The sequence below is a fragment of the Stegodyphus dumicola genome, chromosome 1 (assembly GCF_044657685.1).
Source record: "Stegodyphus dumicola isolate Sdum_Otavi_A_Nest chromosome 1, ASM4465768v1".
In the NCBI taxonomy this organism is placed as follows: Eukaryota; Metazoa; Arthropoda; class Arachnida; order Araneae; family Eresidae; genus Stegodyphus; species Stegodyphus dumicola.
Genome location: NC_140768.1, coordinates 283,239,464 through 283,261,842, shown reverse-complemented (window position 1 = coordinate 283,261,842; position 22,379 = coordinate 283,239,464). Strand labels below are relative to the sequence as shown.

At 33.6% G+C, this 22,379-nt stretch overlaps 1 protein-coding gene across 1 annotated transcript; it reads left to right on the top strand.

Moving 5' to 3' along the window:
• The first annotated feature begins 7,498 nt into the window (after positions 1 to 7,498).
• On the top strand, positions 7,499 to 21,421 carry LOC118195949 (uncharacterized). Its single transcript, XM_035367292.2, has 3 exons — positions 7,499 to 7,660; positions 15,370 to 15,502; positions 20,844 to 21,421. The coding sequence occupies exons 1-3, from the start codon at positions 7,646 to 7,648 to the stop codon at positions 21,134 to 21,136; spliced, it is 441 nt and encodes a 146-aa protein (XP_035223183.1). The 5' UTR covers positions 7,499 to 7,645; the 3' UTR covers positions 21,137 to 21,421.
• The last annotated feature ends 958 nt before the right edge of the window (positions 21,422 to 22,379 follow it).

Below are 22,379 nucleotides of genomic sequence, written 5' to 3'. Positions count from 1 at the left end.
AGAAATATCACAAAGAATATTACCATCATGGTACTTCCACGCGGGTTGAATTCCAGCGTTAAAGATGACGTATTGTATCAAGTGGTTGCCTGTTCAAATCTCATCCGGGTCATCATTGTAGTAACCATTGGGGTATCCAGCTGATCTTATTTGCCCATATCATATTGAATATTCTCACTACATTCATCAAGAACTTTAATCAGACATAATACTCAATAAAAATTTAGGAAAAGCTTCAGTATAGCCCACCTTCAAAGTTTGGCGAATTTTTTTGGCGCCAAAGCGCGTGAAATATGTTGTTTAGAAAAATGGTTACCATCGAGATTTTCGACGAAACTCCGTATTTCAAAAATGGCGGCCATCTTGATTTCACCAGAAATTGTGGATAATAGAAATAAATATACGACTATCATACACGGTTTTAAAAGAAAAAAATATTAAGGAATGATTAATGAAAATGGTTAAGGTTAAAAGGATGTAATTTTGAAAACAATGCGGAAAATTTCACCTTTGCTTGGCTTTCCCAAATGCAAGGGGCCCACCAGCGGCCGAGCGGTAAAGACGCTGAACACTGGCATTTCGGTCCGAGGTTCGAATCCTGCGAACGGTCTGGCTGCATGGGCGTTTTTTTCGTGGTTTTGCCCATGTGTAACGTGTATACGAGCCAGTTTTCCTTAGAAATCCCTCCACGAAGGCATCCCTCCCTTTAGGCAGATAGCCCTCGTGTGCTTTGCCATAATTAAATAATCCAATTCCCAAATGCAAGATATATTTACATGGTATCTTACATTTTCACAGCAAACTTTATCCTTCAGTAATCCACACTACATCAAAAATCCTCTAAAAATTTCATACTGTCTTGTTAATTCATACATAAAATATCTGTTTGGAATGCCTGGCTTTCCCAAACTTTTACGCTTGTTTGAAAACTCCCACCATAAATTTTCCTTTAAAATATCCTGAATAACGAAATCGCTAAAAGCAGGTTTAGAGCAAATCATAATTAAATGCAAAAATCTTATCTCCTAGGGCCCTAGTCTGGACACCGTCGAGATGGAAGAACCGATCGTTTTTTGCGATCTACTCGACAGAGAGCGAGTCTGGTGTCATCGATCATTACAGAGATCGAAGCTTCGGAAATTTTTCCGTTAGCTGTGTAGCTGCTGTTTAACTTTCTAACTGGTCGTTTTTGAGCTAAATTAAGGCGGCGGAGGTCACGGATAGTTTTTGGAAGTGTACATAATGGATATTTTAATTTTTTAAGATTTTCGAAAAACGCGAATGTTTCGCGATAGATATAACGCATTTGATGCTAACGATTCTAGATTCTACTTTTATTGGATTATTTCAACTTACCAAACCTATAGCATGGACCCTTATCAATAAATTAGGCCATTTTTTTACCGGAGCATACACATCAAAGACAGCAATAACTTCTGAATTAAAGGTCGGGAATAATTCGCTTGTTTTCATATCAGAATGATATAGGCTTCTGGTTATAGATCTATCAGATAAGCAATTTTTTAATTAAATTTTAGTGAAAATAATATATTTTGTGTTTTCCTTATTTGGTGTATTCCTACCTAAAAAGATGGAGTGCTTACTTTTAATTTAAAATTGTAATTTTTAAACTTATGTATATATTAATGTACTTAATTTCATGTTTTGACGAGTAATTTTGAAATTTTATGTTTTAGATTATAATGTATTTCCCTACATTTTTATTTTAATTTGTAGTGTATAAAAGTTTAATACATTAACAAATGCATTAATAAATATGCAGTATTCAAATTATGCACAGCCTAAATTCAACATTCATGTTAAATTGCTTTGAGTTAAAAAAATTATTTAAGAAGTTTTAACTGTACCGATATGAATGTCAATTTCCAACAGTTTTTAGAATCTTCTGTATAATTTTCAGTTAAATTAAATTCTCGTAAATATATTAATGCACGATTTATAATTAGTTACCAGATTTTTTTTATGTGATCTGCTTTCAGATGTTATATCTGTGTTGTTTATTTTTTATTCAGATTTAAAAAGTGTTTGGTTTTAGTTTTATGTTATTAAGGCAAGGCCTCGAGGGTTATCTGCTTAAGGTAAAGGTTGCCTTCGGGGAGGACTTCATAAGGGAAACTAGCTGGTATACACTTTACACATGGAAAAAACCACGAAAACGCCCATGCAGCCGCCCCCGTTCGCAGGATTCGAACCTCATACCGAACTACCAGTGTTCAGCGATTTTACCGCTCGGCCGCTGGCGGAATCGATTTAGAAAGGGTATAAATAGGAATATGTACTGCAATTTCTTTCACTGCATATGTTAATATATTTATAACACAGTTTTATATGTATATAGTTATTTAATTGTTTAAAAGAGGTTTGTTTTGTGTGCCTTAAACATTTTTGCTTCTGGTAGTTACCAGAGATATGTTGGTAATGACGGATATATTGGTAATGACGCCCATGCAGCCAGCTCGTTCGCAGGATTCGAACCTGGACCGAACTACCAGTGTTCAACGAATTAACCGCTGTGCCACTAGTCGGTCGATTTAAAAAGGGTATAAATAGGAATGTGTACTGCAATTTCTTTCACTGCATATGTTAATATATTTATAATGCAGTTTTATATATATATTTGAATTTAACAAATATTCTCTATTCGTGAAATATATATATAGTTATTTATTTATTTAAAACAGATTTTGTTTGCCTTAATTTTTATGCTTCTGGAAGTTACCAGAGATATGTTGGTAATGGCAGATATATTGGTAATGACGCTCATGCAACCCTCCTGTTCGCGGAATTCGAATCTCGGACCGAACTACCAGTGTTCAGCGATTTCACCACTCGGCCGGCCGCTAGTGGTATCGATTTAAAAAGGATATAAATAGGATTATGTTCTGCAATTTCTTTCATTGCATATGTTAAAATATTTATAATACAGTTTTATATATATAAATATATATTATTATTATTATTATCATTATTATTATAAGTAAAGTTCTAAGAACAAACGAAAAAAGACCAATAATTATTTAAAACAGCTTTTATATTCTTTACGCTTTTATGCTTCTGGAAGTTATCAGAGATATATTGGGAATGACAGATATACTGGTAATGACGCCCATGCAGCCAGCACCTTCGCGGGATTCGAAACTCGGACGGAACTACAAGTGTTCAGCGGTTTTACCGCACGGCAGCTGTTGAGAACAATTTAAAAAGGATACAAATAGGAATATGTACTGCAATTTCTTTCACTCCATATGTTAATATATTTATAATACAATTTTTACATATATATGTGTGTATATTTATATATTTATTTAGAACAGGTTTTGTGTGCCTTATACTTTTATGCTTCTTGAAGTTACCAGAGATATGTTGTTAATAACAGATATATAGGTCTGAACCAGAAATATATCAGTTGGGTTATTTGAGAAGTTACAGATGCTATTTGTTCTGGTATTTTCACCATACGGATAAAATTTACGGTAAGGAGTTTTCAACAAAATAAAATCAAATTACGATTTAATCGAAAGTTTGGATTTCCTGATGTCATCAGCGGTGTAACTGGTATCTATAATTGCACCTAATGACACGGAAGAATGCCAAGGTTCATTTATATAAGCAGAAAATCCTTCCATTCGCTTAATGTGCAGTTGTTGTGTAATTTTTCCTTCCATTATATATATATTTTTGCAAAAGAATATAGTAAAGTTAAATTAATTTAATTAATGTAATAAATTTAAATGTATACATATAAGAACAAATAGTAAAGTTAAATTAAATTTAATTAATTCCCTTGTGCTTTTGCTGCAAGGAATGAAATTTAAATTTAACAAATATTCTCGCATTCGTATAAAGCTAATTTAAATTTAAATTTTGAAAATTAGCTTTATACGGATGAGAGAACATTTGTTATATTAATATACATATATAAATATATTACGTGATAAGTATAAGACATTAATAAATAAAATTATTAATATAATCCTGAGTTGCTAAAAATGTAAAAAATTTTTTATTCAAATTCAATAGGAATATTAAACACGCGTACGCGATGCTATATTTCAATGATTTGATTTATGAGATTGTTGCATATCCTTTAAAGACAAAAATTTAATCGTAAAATTCCTGTTAACAAATAGTTTACAAGCATGTAATCTTTTAGTAAGTTTCCATTTGGCATAAGATCATAAGTGAAATTATGCTTATGTTTCTTCACAAACCTGAAGTTTTGGAAAGGCCATTTGTTTTACGTTTAATCTATTAACTCTTCCCATTTATCCCATCAGTTTACCGCTTGAGAGCAGCGGAATTTTTCGAAAAATTTCACCATCTACTTAAACTGGTAGATGATTTTTTTTTTTTCCTGGGCTACCACTGTCCTCAGCACGTGCGAAACAGCACTTTTGACAGCAAACTATCCCCAAAGAACTTCTAACCACTCAGACTTAAAAACTCAGACTCTAAAAAACTCAGACCGGTTTGCTATGCAATATAAGTCACTTCCACACGGAATTTCCACTTCTCTTTCCGCGGACGGAATTTGAATCGATCAGACTCGCTCTCTTGTCTGCTGTCGAGTGGAAAGAGAATCCCGACTGGTTTTCCGATATCGATCTCGACCGGTGTCTAGCCTATATCCCCAAAACAGTATTCTCCACAATATCTGACCGTTAAACAATCGCCGAAAATAGTGTTACGGATTGTGCTTAGATAGTAGATTTTAGTAGAATTCAAATTTAAAATGTTGTATTTCCCCATGCAATGCAGCGGGAGACAAATTTTATTAAGAGAAAGCTATGCCGGAAAAGTAAGAATACAGGGGCACGTGCACTTAACAACTTTGAGTAAACGGTTATCTCGGTAATCCTCTTTAGAAATCATAAATTTACGGATGTTTACATTGCGTTTGCTGAAACGTATGGGTTGGCACATCATTTCATCGCCATTCTTGGCGATATTTTTTGGTTAAAATTCTGGGTGGGCTGTAGTAAAGCTGTTCCAAAACTTATATTAATTTCAAGACTTCAAATATGCAAACTACTCTTAGACAGCCGGTCTGTGTTCTCTCTCTGCGCTTCTTCCAAATCGTCTTCTTAGGGTTGCTGTATTTAACGGCAGCAACGCACGTGCAAGGTGTTAAAGCTTACACGACAAATATCATCGACATTTCTAGGTTTCAGTATTTAAAAGTATAAATAACCCTTCAGCATGAAGCAGCCTTAATTGAAGACTCGCATCATAGGTTTAAAATAGTCAGTATCCTGAAAAAACTATAACTGCTGTGATTATTCACAGAATAAAATCAGTTTCAACTAAAACAAACTTTACTATCACGAAAGAAACAGTAACGCTAATATATCGTTTTAGCACTTGAATATCTGACACTGTTGCCATACACAAATTACTAAACTATACTAACAAAATCTAAGTGAGGCTTTCTCATGAGCCGAGAAATATAAAATACAATATAATAAACATTAAAATAAGTAATGTATTCTTAACACAAGACGCACTCATTATCACTATCAGCAGCAACTCATCATTGATTGCGTTGAATAATTTACATGTGCGGTTTATCTTTGTTATTTTTGCATATATACTAAGCTAATGTATTTTTCTAATCTTAATTAAAGTAATAAATATAAAACTAAGTGTATCATCTTCATGCTTGCATTAACCCAGATTTCTGTGGAATGGTGATTCGAATTTCGATGAAGGTAAGACGTGACATAAGCTAAAATACTTAACAGGTAAATAAAAGGCTGACGGGAATTCCCTTCCGCTGAAACTGTGATATTTCTCGTTAGGGGTGAATTCTTACCTGGTTGAGAGTCCCTGTTTTAGACTGCAATTCATCAAAAATATTCTTTATCATCTTACTCAAATTATTCCACAGAGCTCCTACATTCCAGAAGAACAGTTTGGCTTCCGCCATCTTCACAGTGCTAATCACCAGCTGCTTCGTGTCATCAACTATATTACTGACGGTTTCAATTGTAAGTTCCCTACCGGAGCCATTTTCCTTGATATTGCGAAAGCTTTTGATAGGGTATGGCACCAGGGACTTATATACAAACTTATCAAGTTAAACTTCCCCGATCATTGTATTAGACTTATTGCTTCCTATCTCCAAGACAGAATCTTTGCAGTGAAAATTGGCAGTTCTGTTTCTTCCACGAGAAAAATTTTCGATGGAGTGCCTCAAGGATCTGTACTTTCTTCATATTTATATAACAATTACATTTACGGTATTCCTAAGGACCCACAAATTACCATTGCTCTTTTCGCTGATGATTTTCGCTTATGACCCAAGCTTCTACTGTTACTGATGTCCAGCTCCTTCTTCAACATTATCTCAATCATCTAAAAAATTGGCTCACTCATTGGAGGATTGCAGTTAATACCGAAAAATCAAAAGCAATAATTTTTCAAAGGTCAAACAAATTTCACTCCACCTAGACCTCTTCTGTTTGATGAAAAAATTGACTGGGTTGACGAAGTTAAATATCTAGGAGTCATTTTTGATAAAAAATTTACTTTTCAGAAACATTTCAGGGAAACAGTGAAAAAAATCAATATCACGCTTGCAACTATGCGCCGACTTCTTGGCAGAAGAAGTCATATGTCCGTTTCTAATAAACTCCTCTTATGTAAATCTATACTTCGACCAGCATTACTCTATGCTAGTCCCGTCTGGGGCCACGCTGCCAAAACTCACCTTCAACACATCCAAGTTCATCACCAACATCATCAAAATAAAGCACTCAGAGAGATCATCAACGCGCCATGGTTCATTCCAAATTCTTATATCCATCGTGATCTCAAAGTAGATACAATTCAAGATTATATTCAAAAACTTGCCAGAAATTTCTTCTTTTCAGTTCTCACTCATCCTAACAACTGCATCAACTCTCTTAGATGCTCTCCATTTCCCAGAGAAAAGCACAAATATCCATCTGACATTCTCCATCCTTAACAATTTTTACTTATACTAGATGCTTCAGTTTACTGATTTGGACCTTCAACCAGACACTCACCTTTTTCGTCGACTGATGGCGGCCACCTGACTTTTACTTTCGTCTTTTGTTTTACTGATGTTCTTCACGTGATATAGAGTAAAAGAAGGCGCTGCTTTCTGAAACTCAAATTCACTATATGTTCTTAGAAGTTCATCAAAAAAGTACGTTTCAAATTTTTTTTTTTTTTTTTTTTTTTTTTTAGGAAGCTATGTACGCGATGTTTCCGAAGGACTGAGAAAAATTTGACTTTTACTATGGCTTTAGAAATCTCAGTTGTGCTAGAATTTGTTGATTAGCAAAGATAAGAATTTAGAACATCGGAAATATTTGAAAATTTAAATTAAAAAGCAGAAAATATAAATTCATTACTTGATTATATCGATGATTGATTTCTCCGATTAAATATTTGTTGCACGTAATGCGCATGCTCACTTGCTCATTTCACCTACGTCATAGCATTGCGTGATTTTCCTTTTGCATCATCCAGCTAGTAGTCTGTATTATAACTTTCTTGCAAATTGCAAATATGTCTTTAAAAATGGAATTTTCTCTAGCCGAAAGTCATTCAAGTTTTTTCATTTTGTCACAAGTTTTTATATCTTTATGAAAGTTCAATGAAGTTTAGCTACGTAAGTTTTAATTTATTTTAAAATATTTTGGTAGATGTCATATTCCAGGCTGAAGATGAAATTATTGTGGAATGCGTTTAGATTCGATTTTTTTTTCCTTTGAATTTTAAGTTAATTCCTTTCAGTCCATATTTATTTATTTATGTGTTATATGATGAATATTTTGTTTTTGCGTTTTATTTTGCCATAATAGTTTTAACTTCTGATATCATGCATATGTAGTCATTATTTCCTTGCTCTACTTAATTAATTCGTATTTTTATGTAATCCCACAAAATATATTAATATAGGGTATTTATATGCAATTAATTAAAGAATCTGAATAGTTTATATTTTGCCGTAATACAATACATTTACCATCTTGCAGTACTTTCTGATTGCGCGTGTAATTATCCCTTTGTTCTATGTACTAATATTATTTTATGTAATTGTTCTCATGTTCTCACGAAACGAAGACTTTATGCAATTCTTTACAGAATCAAAATGAATGTGTTTTCAGCATATGGTCATGAATTTTCCAAACAGTCCTAGTATATCATTTTCTTAATTATATAAATAGCAAACTAGGCATAATTCCAGCGGGGAATATCATTTTCAATAGCAATAATTTCTTACCTTGTGTAATGTTTAAACAGAGTCATTTTTTTTTTTTTTTTTTTTTTTTTTGACCCGGAGAATGGGAACTGTTGTGTAATGAACCCCCCAAAATATAAAAGGTGTACTAAAAAAATTATTGAAATAATTATGTGATATTGTATATTATGCAACATTCATGAAAATTGTACATGCATATAATATGCATGTAATATATATTGTTAACCAAGTAGTGGTATGTAATATAATGACTCCAATATGTAATGTTAAGGCTGGTTAAATGTTGATGAATTAGACAAAAATGCTAATAGAATTTAAAAAAAAGGGTGGAGGAAAGAAGGAAAGGAAAGAAAAACATAACATTTATACAAGTAAATATTGTTTAGTATCTAAAAAAATTTAAAATATTTGTTATAGTTCTATCAGAATCTTGCAGTGTAGCATTGCAATCTATTATTGCATAAATTTTCTTCTGTTATCATTATAATTATGCTTATGAAGATATCCTAATTTTTTTTTTTCCTCCTGAGCTAGCCCAGTTTAATGATAATAGCCTCTACGTCCTAGCCAGTTTGTCATTTTGTGCCTCCCCTTTTTTTGTTGCAAAATCTTATAAGTACTGAATATAGGAGAAATAAAAATGCATAAAATAGCAATTTCGCAATTAAAATATCCCACTCTGTATTACCAGGCTAAATATTTTGTATCTAGATCTGAGTACTTTTAGTATTGTCTAGATGTTTTCTCCAAAAATTATAACATGTGCCCTAATGAATGAGATGTTTTATTTTTTCACAGAAATCTTTAATAGTATGTAGCCTATAAGATCCAGATATTTTTATTTAAATTTTTAGATATTTTGTTTAAGTTAGATTGGCACCAGTGCCGTGGCAAGAAGGGGACATCTGTACTCGCACGCAGCATCTAGGCGGCTCCAAATTGATGCTAGAAATTTTTTAATGAAATGTTTGCCATTCTTGGCACACAGAAAGGGGTGCAAATTCTTCAGTTGTCCCCACGTGTTGGAATCCTAGCTATGCTACTGATTGGCACATACAGTTGCTGTGCCACAGTTTGGCATATCTTAGTTTACATTACAAGTTGTCTTTTGTGATTATTTTTTATTGTACATTAAATTAATCTCTAAAATGCCAAAAAGAAACTGATGTATTAAAGAAAAGGGTTATCCATCTTTGCCAAAGGTTTGTGAGTATACTGAAATTCTGAAAGTAAAATATATTTCAGCGTGCGTTTTTTTTTTTTTTTTTGGGGGGGGGGGGCACCTTTTCTCTTTACATCTGATGCCCAGGGCTTAATTTCTAAGATTAGAAGTGCCGGAGCCCTATGGAGGACAGTCGGCAAAGAGGAGTAGAGTAAATAAATAAAATGACAATTAAACTCATTAATAATTTTAAAATTAAATAATTAATTATTATCAAATTAATTAATAGCTATTTAATTAATGTTTTAAAATTGTTATTTAATCAATAATTATTATATAATTAATTATAATTTGATTGATAATTGATAGAAAATTAATTATTTATTGAAATAATTAAAGATTGAAGTAATTAAATAATTAAAATTAAATAGAATGTAAAGAGATAAACTTAAATTTAATAAGCGATTTTTAATACAATTTTATTATTAAAATAAAATTTTCGAGATAAAATTTCTACTGAAATTGTTATTCAATTACATAAAAGAAGTGCCGCAGCTTTCTTATTCAGGGCTTCCGTGTGTTCCAGCTAGAATTATGATTTATTACAAAAACTAAGAAGCTTCGGAGCAGAGATCCGGTGGGCTCCAGCCCAATTTAAGTTCTGATCGTAAGGAAGGGGGGGGAGTTCTTTTATCATAAAAATTAAATATATTTAAAGTATAGCTGGTGAAGATTCCAGAGCGAAAGAAAATGAGGGTATGAGTGGATGGAAACAAAAAATGAGGAGAATCTTGGTGAGAGATAACGTTCTCTGTGACCGCGGCTTTTTGCTGATATAATTATAGCGATCAAGCATATGTGTGTCATAGTTAAATTGAGTCCTGAATCTGACTTCTAAGGATGAATGTAAAGTTGCTGGTTACACTTTTCACCCCCCGTATTTGGTTACATTAGTGGATAATGTGGGAAGACGATGTATAAGACGTGCTTGAGCAGTTTATCTCAGTATTTCACTCTTATTGTACTCGCTGTCACTTAACGCACATTTAAGAACACAAATTTTCCTTGCTGCGAGGATAACTAACTGTAAGCATCGATAACGATACACTAGATATGATGGCATGACGAGAAAGTTACGCGTTCCTAAACAAATTCCCCCAAATTTATTGCCCTTCTTAAAGGAAAAGGTTTCCGCATGTGAGTGAGAGGACTTTACTTGAACGTCTCATGTTCTCATGAGTTCATATTTCTAGGGAAATAGAGTATTGCAAGGTCTGCTTATTGTTAAACTAAAATGTTAGGAATTCTAAATTTTTTCCCTTTAAATTGTGGTTCAGTTTTATAAAAAGAAGTACCGAAGCTCATCTTATTTAGGGCTCTGGTGCACTCCAGCTAGAATCTTAATTTATCTTAAAAATTGAGAAGTACCGGAACCGGGCTCCTGTGGGCTCCGGTGCAATTTAAACACTGCTAACGCCCCCCTCCCCCAAAAATGGCGTCCAAAACATGATCTTAATAAACTTCATTTTAAATGTGACAAGGAAATAACGTAGAATGGAAATGTATGTTATCTAATCTACGCAGGAAATACCGACTTACCTTATTTAAAAGTTTCTGTTTCTTAGGTATGTGTGACACACAGAATTCCTTAACAGTATCCAAAAACTATTTAAAATTATCTAAACTATAATCTCTATGCTGCCATCGTATATAAATTCGCAAAGAAAAAAAATTATCCTTTGGACTGTCAGTAGCATTTCTTTCGAAAATCATTTTTCATTACATTCCACATAGCTTCCATAGTACTGATATGAGCTGTGGTTTCCAAATCCCTAAATCTCGCTGTGTAATTTGCTGAGAGGAGGTTGAAGCCATTTAAATCTTCATTTGCACACAACTCGATGTTATCTTTCCCAGTCATTCCAAAGTATAAAAAAACTTCAGGTTAATCGTGCCATCAGCAGGCATTTTACAGTATAAAGCACAAAGTAAACAACATACGAGGAAAAAGCAGAATCGCCCATTGTTTCGTGCATTTCTCAAAATTGCCAACTTGAAAATAAGTCAAACAATTGTACAAATTTGGCATTGCACACTCCCTTGACTTTGTCCATGTACACATTGATACATGCCCTATAAGTGGACGATTCTTCATTAACTTGAAAATAACAAGTTAATTGCACAAACTTGGCATTGTGCACCCTCTTGACTTTGTCCATGTACACATCCATACGCGCCATATAAGTGGGTGATTCTGCACTTGAGCCTAACATACTTTGTAACCAACATCCAACACATAAATAAGCCCTTACAAATATACTGTGCTTAAAAAAGAATATACGTATTACAAAGTGTTATTTTGTCCAAACTATCGATCACAGCTCCTTAACTCGGCTATTGGTGAAATTAATACATAGTCTAGTTTATATTAATAGCTGCTAGATGTCGGTTGTCTTCTGTTTTGCGTGGTAACCGTCACATATTTAATATGGCTACTCCACAGCAGAAATCATTTTGTGTTCTCGAGTTTGCGAAGTGCAATTCCATGATTACAGTGCAGACTTTTCAAGTTGAGGTACCAAAGTGATCTTTGGAATGGGTGGAACGTTTGCAGATGGTATCTATAGTTTGTAAATACAGGATGTGTATGTAAAGGAAAGAGTCCTGGCCGCCCTCGTGTTCCTGACAAAAATGTTGCACAAATTCAAACAGCTTTCCAACGTAGTCCTTCAAAATCAACTTGTCTTGCCAGTCGCGAGTTACAACTACCTACAACAGCAATTTGGCATGTTTTGAGATGTTGGTTGATTGTGAAGCCGTACAAAAGTTACATTTGTTACAGGCTCTACGTCCTGATTGACAAACACAAATGTGTGGCATTTTGTGACGAGATCATTGATGCTGTTGACAATGATAACACTTTCGCACTGCATGTTCAGTGATGAAGCGATCTTTCATGTTAGTGGTCTTATAAACAAACACAATGTTCGAATTTGGGGCCTACTGAACCCACATGCAGCCATTGAACATGTACGAGATTCGCCCAAAATCAATGTGTTTTGTGCGATATCCCGATCATCTGTTTACGGCCCATTCTTCTTTGATGGAAACATGGTTAACGGTCAACAGTATCTCGCTATGTTACAAAACTGGTTGTTTCCGATGCTGCACGAAGACAATTTCATTTTTCAACAAGACGGGGCATCCCCTCACTGGTGTCGCCAACTGCGTGATTATCTGAATGAAACTCTACCGAACCATTGGATTGGTCGTCAAGGAGCTGCTGCCGTAGCATGTCTCAGCTGGCCTCCACGGTCACCGGATTTGACACCTGTGACTTCTTCCTGTGGGGTTTCATTAAAGACTATGTTTATGTACCACTATTCCCACAGAACCTGGAAGAGGGGAAGAACCGGATTCGTACTGTCATAACATCAGTGACGATGGTCATGCTTGTCCGAGTATGGGAGGAATTTGAATATCGATGTGATATTGTTCGTGTCACTAATGGAGGACATATTGAACATCTATAACATCCGTAATCTGAAATTGAGAGGTTACACTTAAATAAATATATGCACTCAAAATAGGTAAATTCTTTTTTAAACACGTGAAACACGCTGTATTTTCCCAACAGTCAAAATCACCGCAATCATGCATTACAATCACATTGTAATAAGGTTTCCATAACATTTAACTACTTACATTACCATAAATGAAACAACAACTTGGCGATAATCCAGTGGGTACCCTAAAATATTGACTAACCAAACTGAAATATGAACCATGCCTGAATTTTCAGTTCCTCATAGTGGGCATTCAAGATGACAAATCCCTTCAAATTTGCGAAACATAAGGCAAGCCTGTTAGTGGCGACTTAAAATAATAAATTCTTAATAGCAGCTAAAGAGCTAAGTTTTGCATTTCATGTTGCTATTTACGATTTTGGCCAATTATTCATCTAAATCCGTATGAGAACTCATTGAAACAAAGTTTAGACTAGCAAGAATATATGAAGATATCATTTTTAATGTGACTGAGCTACTGTTTCTAACAGCTTTGTGAAAATTTATAACAGATTTATGGGTGGCACCCATACATAATACTAATACAATCCTATGAGAGTTTGTAGCATTTTATGACAGTTGTCTTTTTTACATTGAGCTACATGAAAATAGTTTTGGTGGAGCAGAATTTTTTATTTGGATAATCAGCGGTGATTTAATATGATCTGAAACTGAAACTTCGGGTGAAAAAAATTGAAACTGCGCAGATAAATATAATAAATGTATATCAACTTTTTGGTGAAGGTGATTACAAAATCTTTTTTGTCGGGTTATGAAATTGGGGAAAATAAAAGTTGCAGAGAAAAATTGGTAGAACTTTTCAGTAATTTCAAAGAAAAAAGGTTTCATTGCCTAATCTTGTTCAGATAATAGAATGCATTTTCAGCATTGCTGTCATATCTGCACCAGTTGAAAAAATATTTTCAGTAATGAATATCATATAATTTGAAGAAAAACGAAGAATAGCTGAATTATCGCAAAAGCTTTGTTAAGCTTCAAAATTAGCAATGAACTAACTTGCAGTGAATTTTTCTATGTCGTTAAAAAGTAGCAAAGAATTTTATCAAGTTCAAGCTGGTGATAAATACTTATAACATTTTAATAAGGTATGCTCATTTAAAGTATCAAAAATTTCTTTTAATTCATCAACCGCTTTTTATTCTTATTCATAATTTGTTTATTTAGCTTTCCAATATTCAAAAATATTTCTCATAAAACTTTTAAAGTAAAAATATATGTACAGGTGCCCCTTGGCGATTTTTGGCAGTAAATGGACACAGAGTTTGTGTAATTCTATGACTTGTTATTTTGGCTTTATGTAGCGGCGATTTTTGTGCCAAAAATCACCACTACACAAATTTAAAATAACAAGTCAAAGAACTGCACAATCTCTGTATCTATCTACACATCGACTTCTTTTCACTTAAAAAACGTCAGAGAATTGCACAAACTAGGCATTGCGCACTCACTTTGTCCATGTACACATCAATCTATACTCACTTAAAAAGTCAAAGAAGCAGCTAACAAAAAAATATATAATATCAATAAGAAACTACATTTTAAGCAAACAATGAAGTAACACAAAGGAAATTTCCGCTTACCTTGTTTATAAATTTCCCCATCATCAGTCAAAGAAAATTCCTTAACAGCATCCAAAAACTTCCTAAAATTATATGAACTAGAATCTGTATACTGGCATTGCCACATAAATTCACAAAAATAAGAGTAAAAAATATCCTCCATACTCATTTCCTTCCTACAAACAGGACACTTATAATGGTTATGCTTTTTTCCCTTTCATTCCAAATCGTACAGAAATTTCAAAATAATCTTGCCACTTTCAGCCATTTTGCCGTGTAAACCACAAAACAAGCTATATACTTCTTATCCAAAATCGGACACACAAACAAGCCTTCCATATCTTTTCCCATCGTTCAAATTCACCGCAACCTTGCAACTAATTACGTCAAAATAACGTTTCCATAGCATTCAACTACTCAGGTTATCATAAATGAAACAACAACTTATTGATAATCCAAGAGGCATCCTTAAATCTACTCTAACCACTTTTAAATATACAGACAGGCATCTTGTATTCAGTCCAGAAAATTAAACTAGTATAGTATATATATTTGAAGAAGAGTCAATGTATAAAGGAGGAGGATCATTTTTGGAATTACAGTGAAGGAAATAACTTATTGGAGGCCTTTTGGGAAAGTGTACGGTTTGAGAGACAAACCTTTAATTAGTTGGAGAGTTAATAAGTCAAAATTAAATGAAGAATTAGAATTGTAAATATTTAAATATCTCTATAGGCATTAAAAAATTACTGTAGTGTTGTTTCTTTTAATAGAAATGTAATTTGCTGATTGTAAATTTAATTTCAGAATAGCATGGACTGTATTGAAAACTGCATTTCATTTACTGGATTAAAAAAGAATTTATCTCGTCCACTTTCTTCAGCCTATTTTGGCTATTACGATTATTTCATTCCAGCTGGTAACCTTAGTTCTGCATTTGGTAAGTAGTTTTAATTCATCATTTAATGTTTAACCTTCTAGTGGACGCGTTCTCATTTATTTCACGAGCGAGCATGTCTTGTGATTTTTATGACAGAATGTTTTCGTCTATTTTTACAGGTTTAAACTGTTACAAATGCAAAATGTTTTATAAAAATTAAGAAAAAATTTCGTCTGGACATATCCTTAAGAGTTTGGACTGTATTATAAAGTATTGTAGAGCTCATTGATTAATAACCTGATGACACTGCCCAGGCATTTTTTGTAAAGAAAAGGTAACATTCAATCAGCTGCACATTTACCTTTCCTAATTATTTATGAATGATTTAAGGCTTAAGTAACAACAGACAAAAAATAAAATATAAATAGCAAGATTCAAGGGGAACTAACTACGGTCATACGTGCCCTCGCTTGGCGACAAATTTTTTGCCAAAAATGTTTGGCGAGAAACTCCACGGTGCAATATTACTATCTAAATTTGCAATATGTAAACTTTAAGCCTAAAATGTCTGCAAAAACCTAGTTTTCGCACATGAAAAAATTACCTGCAACCATTTGCCTGCAAACTCAAACAACTCCAGCAAAATAGTTTCAATATCAAAAGGGTTGCCATACAAGTAACATTACACCAAAAACCAGCACAGAACATATATTGCCACATGGTGGTTGTGGCAGAAGATACCATTTAAGTCTGTACAGAGTTTGGCCAGTAAATGTAGATAGATACATCTGGTCTTGCATTATCTTAATGGATCATTACCTTTTTGCACCGGAATTCAGTTCAACGTTCTTCCTTGAGAGCAGCATCACGGATTAACATCATTGTACACCTTACTGTTGAGGGTTTTACCTTTTTCCAGATACCCTTTGTGGATGATACAGCTATCCCACCAGGTACAAAGCATGATATTAGTCAAGTTGTACTTTGTAACACTGGTAACAGGCTCACTGGACACAGACCAACATCCTTTTTGTCTTGTGTTGTTAAAGTAAATCCACTCTTCATTACAAATGATGATCTGTTCAAGAATTTTATCTGTGTGTTGATATTAGAGCAGATTAGTGCAGGCTAGAATGTGCCTTATCTGCTTGAGTCAGCTCATGCAGCACCCAGAAGTTGAACATGTACATCAAGTTTATGCAGTGCATAGTGTGACTAATGGGCATGGCTCTAACGTCTAAATCTTTAACAAGCTCTCAAATGGTTGCATTCTGATCTTCTTCCTCAATTTCTCATAGGCAGACCTCATCAACATGAGGCCAGAGCACTTTGCTTCTTGAATGTCATAATCCTTGCTTTTGAACTTTTCGTACCGAATCTTCACAGTCTCATATGATACAACATTAGTATTTAAAGCTATATACATCATTTGGTGGCATTCTGTAACTGACTTTTTGCAATAGAACTGGAAGTAAATAATGGTTCTAATCTGGTAATGTGATAGTTCCTGATAATGATAATTTTTTACAAATTTTGCAACGCAGTGTTCAAATGCAAGTCTCTTTCAAATGTCAAAAATTATTTGACAAAATATGATTAAACATGCCTATGGGAACTGTTTGTGCAGACAGTATATATATGACAGTATGTATATGCGGCAACGGGAAACTTCGATATTAGTGTGTATCGCCTCTAGTGGAACGGTACTTTGGTACACCAGGGTGCCTGGGCCGAAGTACCTATCCCAGATCAAACACTTGTGTTCCTTTTAATATTGTAGAAAACAGAAGGTAAAAATCATGGTAAACTAAGGCATAACAGTACAAGAATGACTTGATTAATGAGTGACCCAAAAATTGAATGGCATCAAAGTAAAAGCATCTGGAGCTGGTGACATGAAGTACTGAAAGGGAAGTAATTAGAAACATACAAGGAAGTACAATGATCTGGTGAATTGCCAAGGAAAATAACTATAATATGATGAAACCCAATTGAAGGTAAGAAATAAAAGGAGCCTTAAGCTAACCGAGATGTATGATGCATTATAAAGAGGTAATCACAACACTTGAAAAATACTCAGAATACAATAAACATATTTACAAAAAGGACTGAGCATAAAAAAGAAAATTACACACTTGTGTTCTGTACATTATCAGTGTTGTGCATAAGTATGTAATGGGCACAGAACAGAATTTAGTGTTTGAAAAATGTGTCAGCTTAAAATCTATATATGCATCATCTGTCCCTTACATGCATTCTTCAGTAATGCATGTTTGGGGTGCCCATCCAGAAAAGGGTTAACAAACACTTTTTTAAATGATGGGGTCTCTTAATATTGAAAGTAATAAACTGCACAATTAATTTATATCTTAGTTTATGAAAATGAAACATGGCTTATAATGGTCGGTCTTACAATCAATTTATCTAAATTGCCCTGCTTGGCTACAGTTTTATGGATGATGGGATAATACGCAAGTATTAATTTTCATTAAAGCCATATTATTTGACACTTTTTTGTTTCGGCATATTTTCCCCATGTAGTGTGTTTCAAGTTTGGGTTGGTTTCTTTCCTTGTGATAATTATCATCACTTTTGCAACAATATTTTAGATGCTTTCTCTCCTCTTTTTTTTTTTCCTCACCCCTTTTTTTCACTTTTGTGGATTATAGAACTTGGAATCTGCATGGAAAACTGCTGTTTCTTCAAGAAAGATTGTTTTTCGCAAAAAAGGCTTGTGTATGAATGATCATGTTGTGAAATTAAAATGTGACTTGAAGCCAAAATGGAGATACTGTATTAGCTCACATTGGAAAGAAGGTGTCCAAACACAAATGTAGGTTGTTAGATCGTGCATTCCTTTTGTTACTCCTATTCTCTTCAGTTACATGTGATGTCCGGATTAAATGTCTATTGAGTTTTGCAAACCAAAACTTGCTTCAAATAAATAAACAAATTGCAATGTAACATTTGATTAGAATAAGACATGCATGTGCCAGTTCCTTTGTATCTCGTCTTAAATGTTAAAATTGGCAAATTCAACAAAATTGGGAAGATTAATGGAAACTTATTTAATAGAATGTAAGCTGTGCTCTTTTCCTAGGATGGGTTTTGGGAGATTTTAAAATGTTTATTATTCCTCTTTTCATTCATTCTACTTCTCCTAACCAAATGTGTAGGGAACGGTGAAGGACAAAATGTGCAATAGGCCTTTAATGATAATTCACAAATATTTTTTTAATTCAGAAAATAGTAAAAAGAGATCTTTCTGGATGACTTTTTTGTATATGTGTGTTGTGTGTGTGTGATTATATTATTCAGAGTTGGGGTAGTAAATTTTGGTGAAAATTTTCTAGAAAATTTGGGATATTTTATATTTAGTGAATATTAGATTTTTTGCAAGTTTAATTTGCAAGTACAATATGGTAGCTGGCCATAAATTATGCCAAGCACTTTTTAATGCATCTGGAGAGACATCCTCCAACGATCTTGCAATGCCCCACACAGCAGATTGTATGCTAAAAAATTTCAAAAAGTCTTAAATAGTGTTACCATTGTTCAAGAAATTTAACATAGATTTTAAAAATGTTACTTTATATTTGCATTTCAGTTTGTGCAGTGCACTATTCCCATATCCATAGGCTGAATGATAGACGTACAATTTTATTTGCGCACTATATAACAGGGAGAATCTACTCCTTTAAATGCTCGAGGTTGTGCATGTTTTCCGATTACGAAAAATTTGCACTTATGCGCTCCTGCAGCATTTGAGCATGCTAAAATTTATTAGTCTCGCTTTTTTTTTTGAGTCTTTGACACCAGTTGGAGCCTTTTCTGTAGACATTGCCAACGTATTTCACGGTACATATTGCCAGAAAAGATCAGTTTCATCAGCGTTGTAAATTTGTTACTAGTAATGAGTTCAACGAATTCATCTGCGAAGTCTTCAGCAGCTTCAGTATCAGTTGAAGCTTCTTCACCTGAAATTTTTAATTGTCTTATACCATGACGACTTTTTAATTTGGTTAACCAACCTGTCGAATATGTGCACTCAGTGTTTAAGTTCATTTCTTCATGAAATATTTTGGCTTGAGCCATTAGCATTGGATCTGTCAGTGGCATGCCCTCGCTGCGACGCTGTCTGACCCATTCAATCATCACTTTTAGCATAATGAACCCTTTTTCTGTTATTCATTGCAAGTGGGGTGTCAAAATCCACGAAAAATTCAAAAAGTTCCTTTTTCTTTTTGCTCATGTCATATACAGTTGACTTTCCAATGTTATACTCCTCGAATAATTTTGAGACAGATATGCCTTTATCCATTTTTTGCAGCAATTCCACTTTTCGTTTGATGGACATCGAAACGTGCTTTTGCTTTGTAAATCCTTTAGCAGCTTCAGAATTGGAAACTCTTTTTTTGACATAATCAAAAGTTCAAGCTTAATTTTTATAAAATTGCTCTAACAGTCTGCAAAAAATAATAAGCCGGATCCAATTAGAAGATTAAGGAACAGTGCAATCTGCAACATTAACTGAAATGGATAATTAGATAATTTTAGCTTAGCTTATACTGTCCGTTATACATTACACTTGCATGCGTAAACCGATTACGCGCATGCATAAAGCATACAAAAAAAAGTTTGTGGCTTTGAGGTCCGGATTATAGATCATTCCTGATAACGGACGTCCAGATTACGAACTTTGTACTGTAGTATATAATTGGTATAGCAGTAGTTATTTGTGTAGTAAAATTTTTGGAGGTATTAATATAAATCCATGGCTGTAAACTTATTTGAATAAATTTTAGAGCAGGAAATTTCATGATATAAAATTAAAATTTTTTCCTTAGTTTCTTAATTTGTATGATTTTGTATTTTCCTTAAATATAGTGTACAAATACGATTTTAATTCTTTGGTTATTTTTTATTGGTTTTTGGAAATTTTAAAACATTAATCCAAAATGCTGTTGCTATCCAGTGATGGATAAACAGTTAGAAGTGGTACGACTTTTTTTTTTTTTCCCCAATGGCAGACTGTGAACAATTACAAATGTAACCCAGTCCATTAATCTATACAAGGCCGGATGTGGCGGTCTCCTTATTATGGAAGCACCTAATAGGTGGGCCATGATCGCCTTTTCTATGAAGGGACTGTCAGTTACAACCATGCCTTCTCCGGGTTTCGAACCCAGGCCCTTTGGCATGGCAGTCAGCTTCCTTGACCGCTATACCAACTGGGTGGCGAAGTGGTATGACTTGATATGTATAAATAAGAACATAAAAATTTCTACTTAATTTTTTTACACTGAAGCTGTACTTTACCTTTTGATTCTTATATATAAAAATATCTAATTTTATTACAACTAAAGTTAGAATTCATTACATTTTTGTATTTTGTTTTTAGGTAAAAGTACTGCTAAAAAACGAAGTATGCCTTCCCTTTGTAAACAGACGAATTTTTTTAATGATTTACTCCAACAATTAAAACAACCTAATGATGATGGTGTGGCAGTGGCAAGATGCTCCTTACCCTGGATGCCAAAATCAAAACAAGAGGCAAAACAACAGGCCCTTCCTGCATGTCATGTAACTAATCAAGATAAATTAGAGGTGAAATCTGCACATTCTTCCAGAAAACGTACAAAATATGCTTTGTCAAATTTTGATATGAATGTTCTAAGTCCAACTTCTTGGTAATTTTCTTATATAAATGAAACACTTCTAAATGCACTGTTATGTATTTTGATGGCTAACTGTGGAATTTTTTAAATGTTGCTATGTAATATTATAACAACACTGTGTAACTTTACCATGTCTCTATTTTGTATTTTCTATGCATTTTTTAAAGTGTGTGTTGGTGTATGTGTAGTTATCAGTAGTTATTGTTAAATGTCACCATTAGAGATCTCATTTTATGCATTTGGAATCTTTCTCATATATTTTGTTAAACTTTTAAAATAAAAATCCAGTAAATGAAAAGTGCTTTTGGGAGAATTTTTATAACTGGAAAATCTTAAACTTTTCTGCATTTCCATGCAATTGCTGATTTAGTTCAGTCTCGCACTAAATTTTGTACATTTTTGTGGTAAATAGATGTGAAAAACACATACATTGATAATACATATGAAGTGTATAATTTCATCTTTGAAGTAACTAAGTTAACAGTAAGGGCAGACTTTGTTAAATGTGTGCAGAATTTATATTCAAAACTAATTTTGAAACACAAGCTGTAAAATCAGTTATATCTTGAATTTGACAAGTAGACTAATTACATGATATTTCTTATGTGCAGCATAAATTTGAATTACTTTTCTATAGTCCCATCTTAAGATTTTCCTTCCAATGCAGTTATATTGATGTAATAAATTAGATACCTAATTTATTTATATACAATTTATGGTATATACATAAATTATATAGGTACTTTTCCATTTCGCCGTTGCAAATCTCGCCAAGCACATTTTGTTGGCGACAACATACAGATAAAAAATATTAACATATGTTAGTTCTAAGAATTTTTTATTTTGAAGGCATAAACATTTTAATATTTAAAATTTTGTAAGAAACCAATAAATAAAGACTATAAATTTGTAAATAAGACATTAATTTAAGAAAGCACTGTGGGTGATCGGTTAACGAGCAGTTCAGACAACGAACACTTTGAGGAAAGATTTTTGTGTTCAAACAACGAACAAAAACTAATTCTAACGGAAACCTCTTGGCTGTCGGAACACCCAACACCAATCCTCAATTCGTCCTGAAAATGGATGTGCGCGTGTGCTGACATGTCATCATTGGATGTGCAAGTGCACTGGCACATCATCATCCATACTATGTAGCAGTGAGGCAGCGCCGTACGACGCATACGGTAGTGTGCGATGATACTTTGTCTACCATAGTTGGTTTCTGTCCTTTTGATTTCCGTATGTGCTTCTCTGAA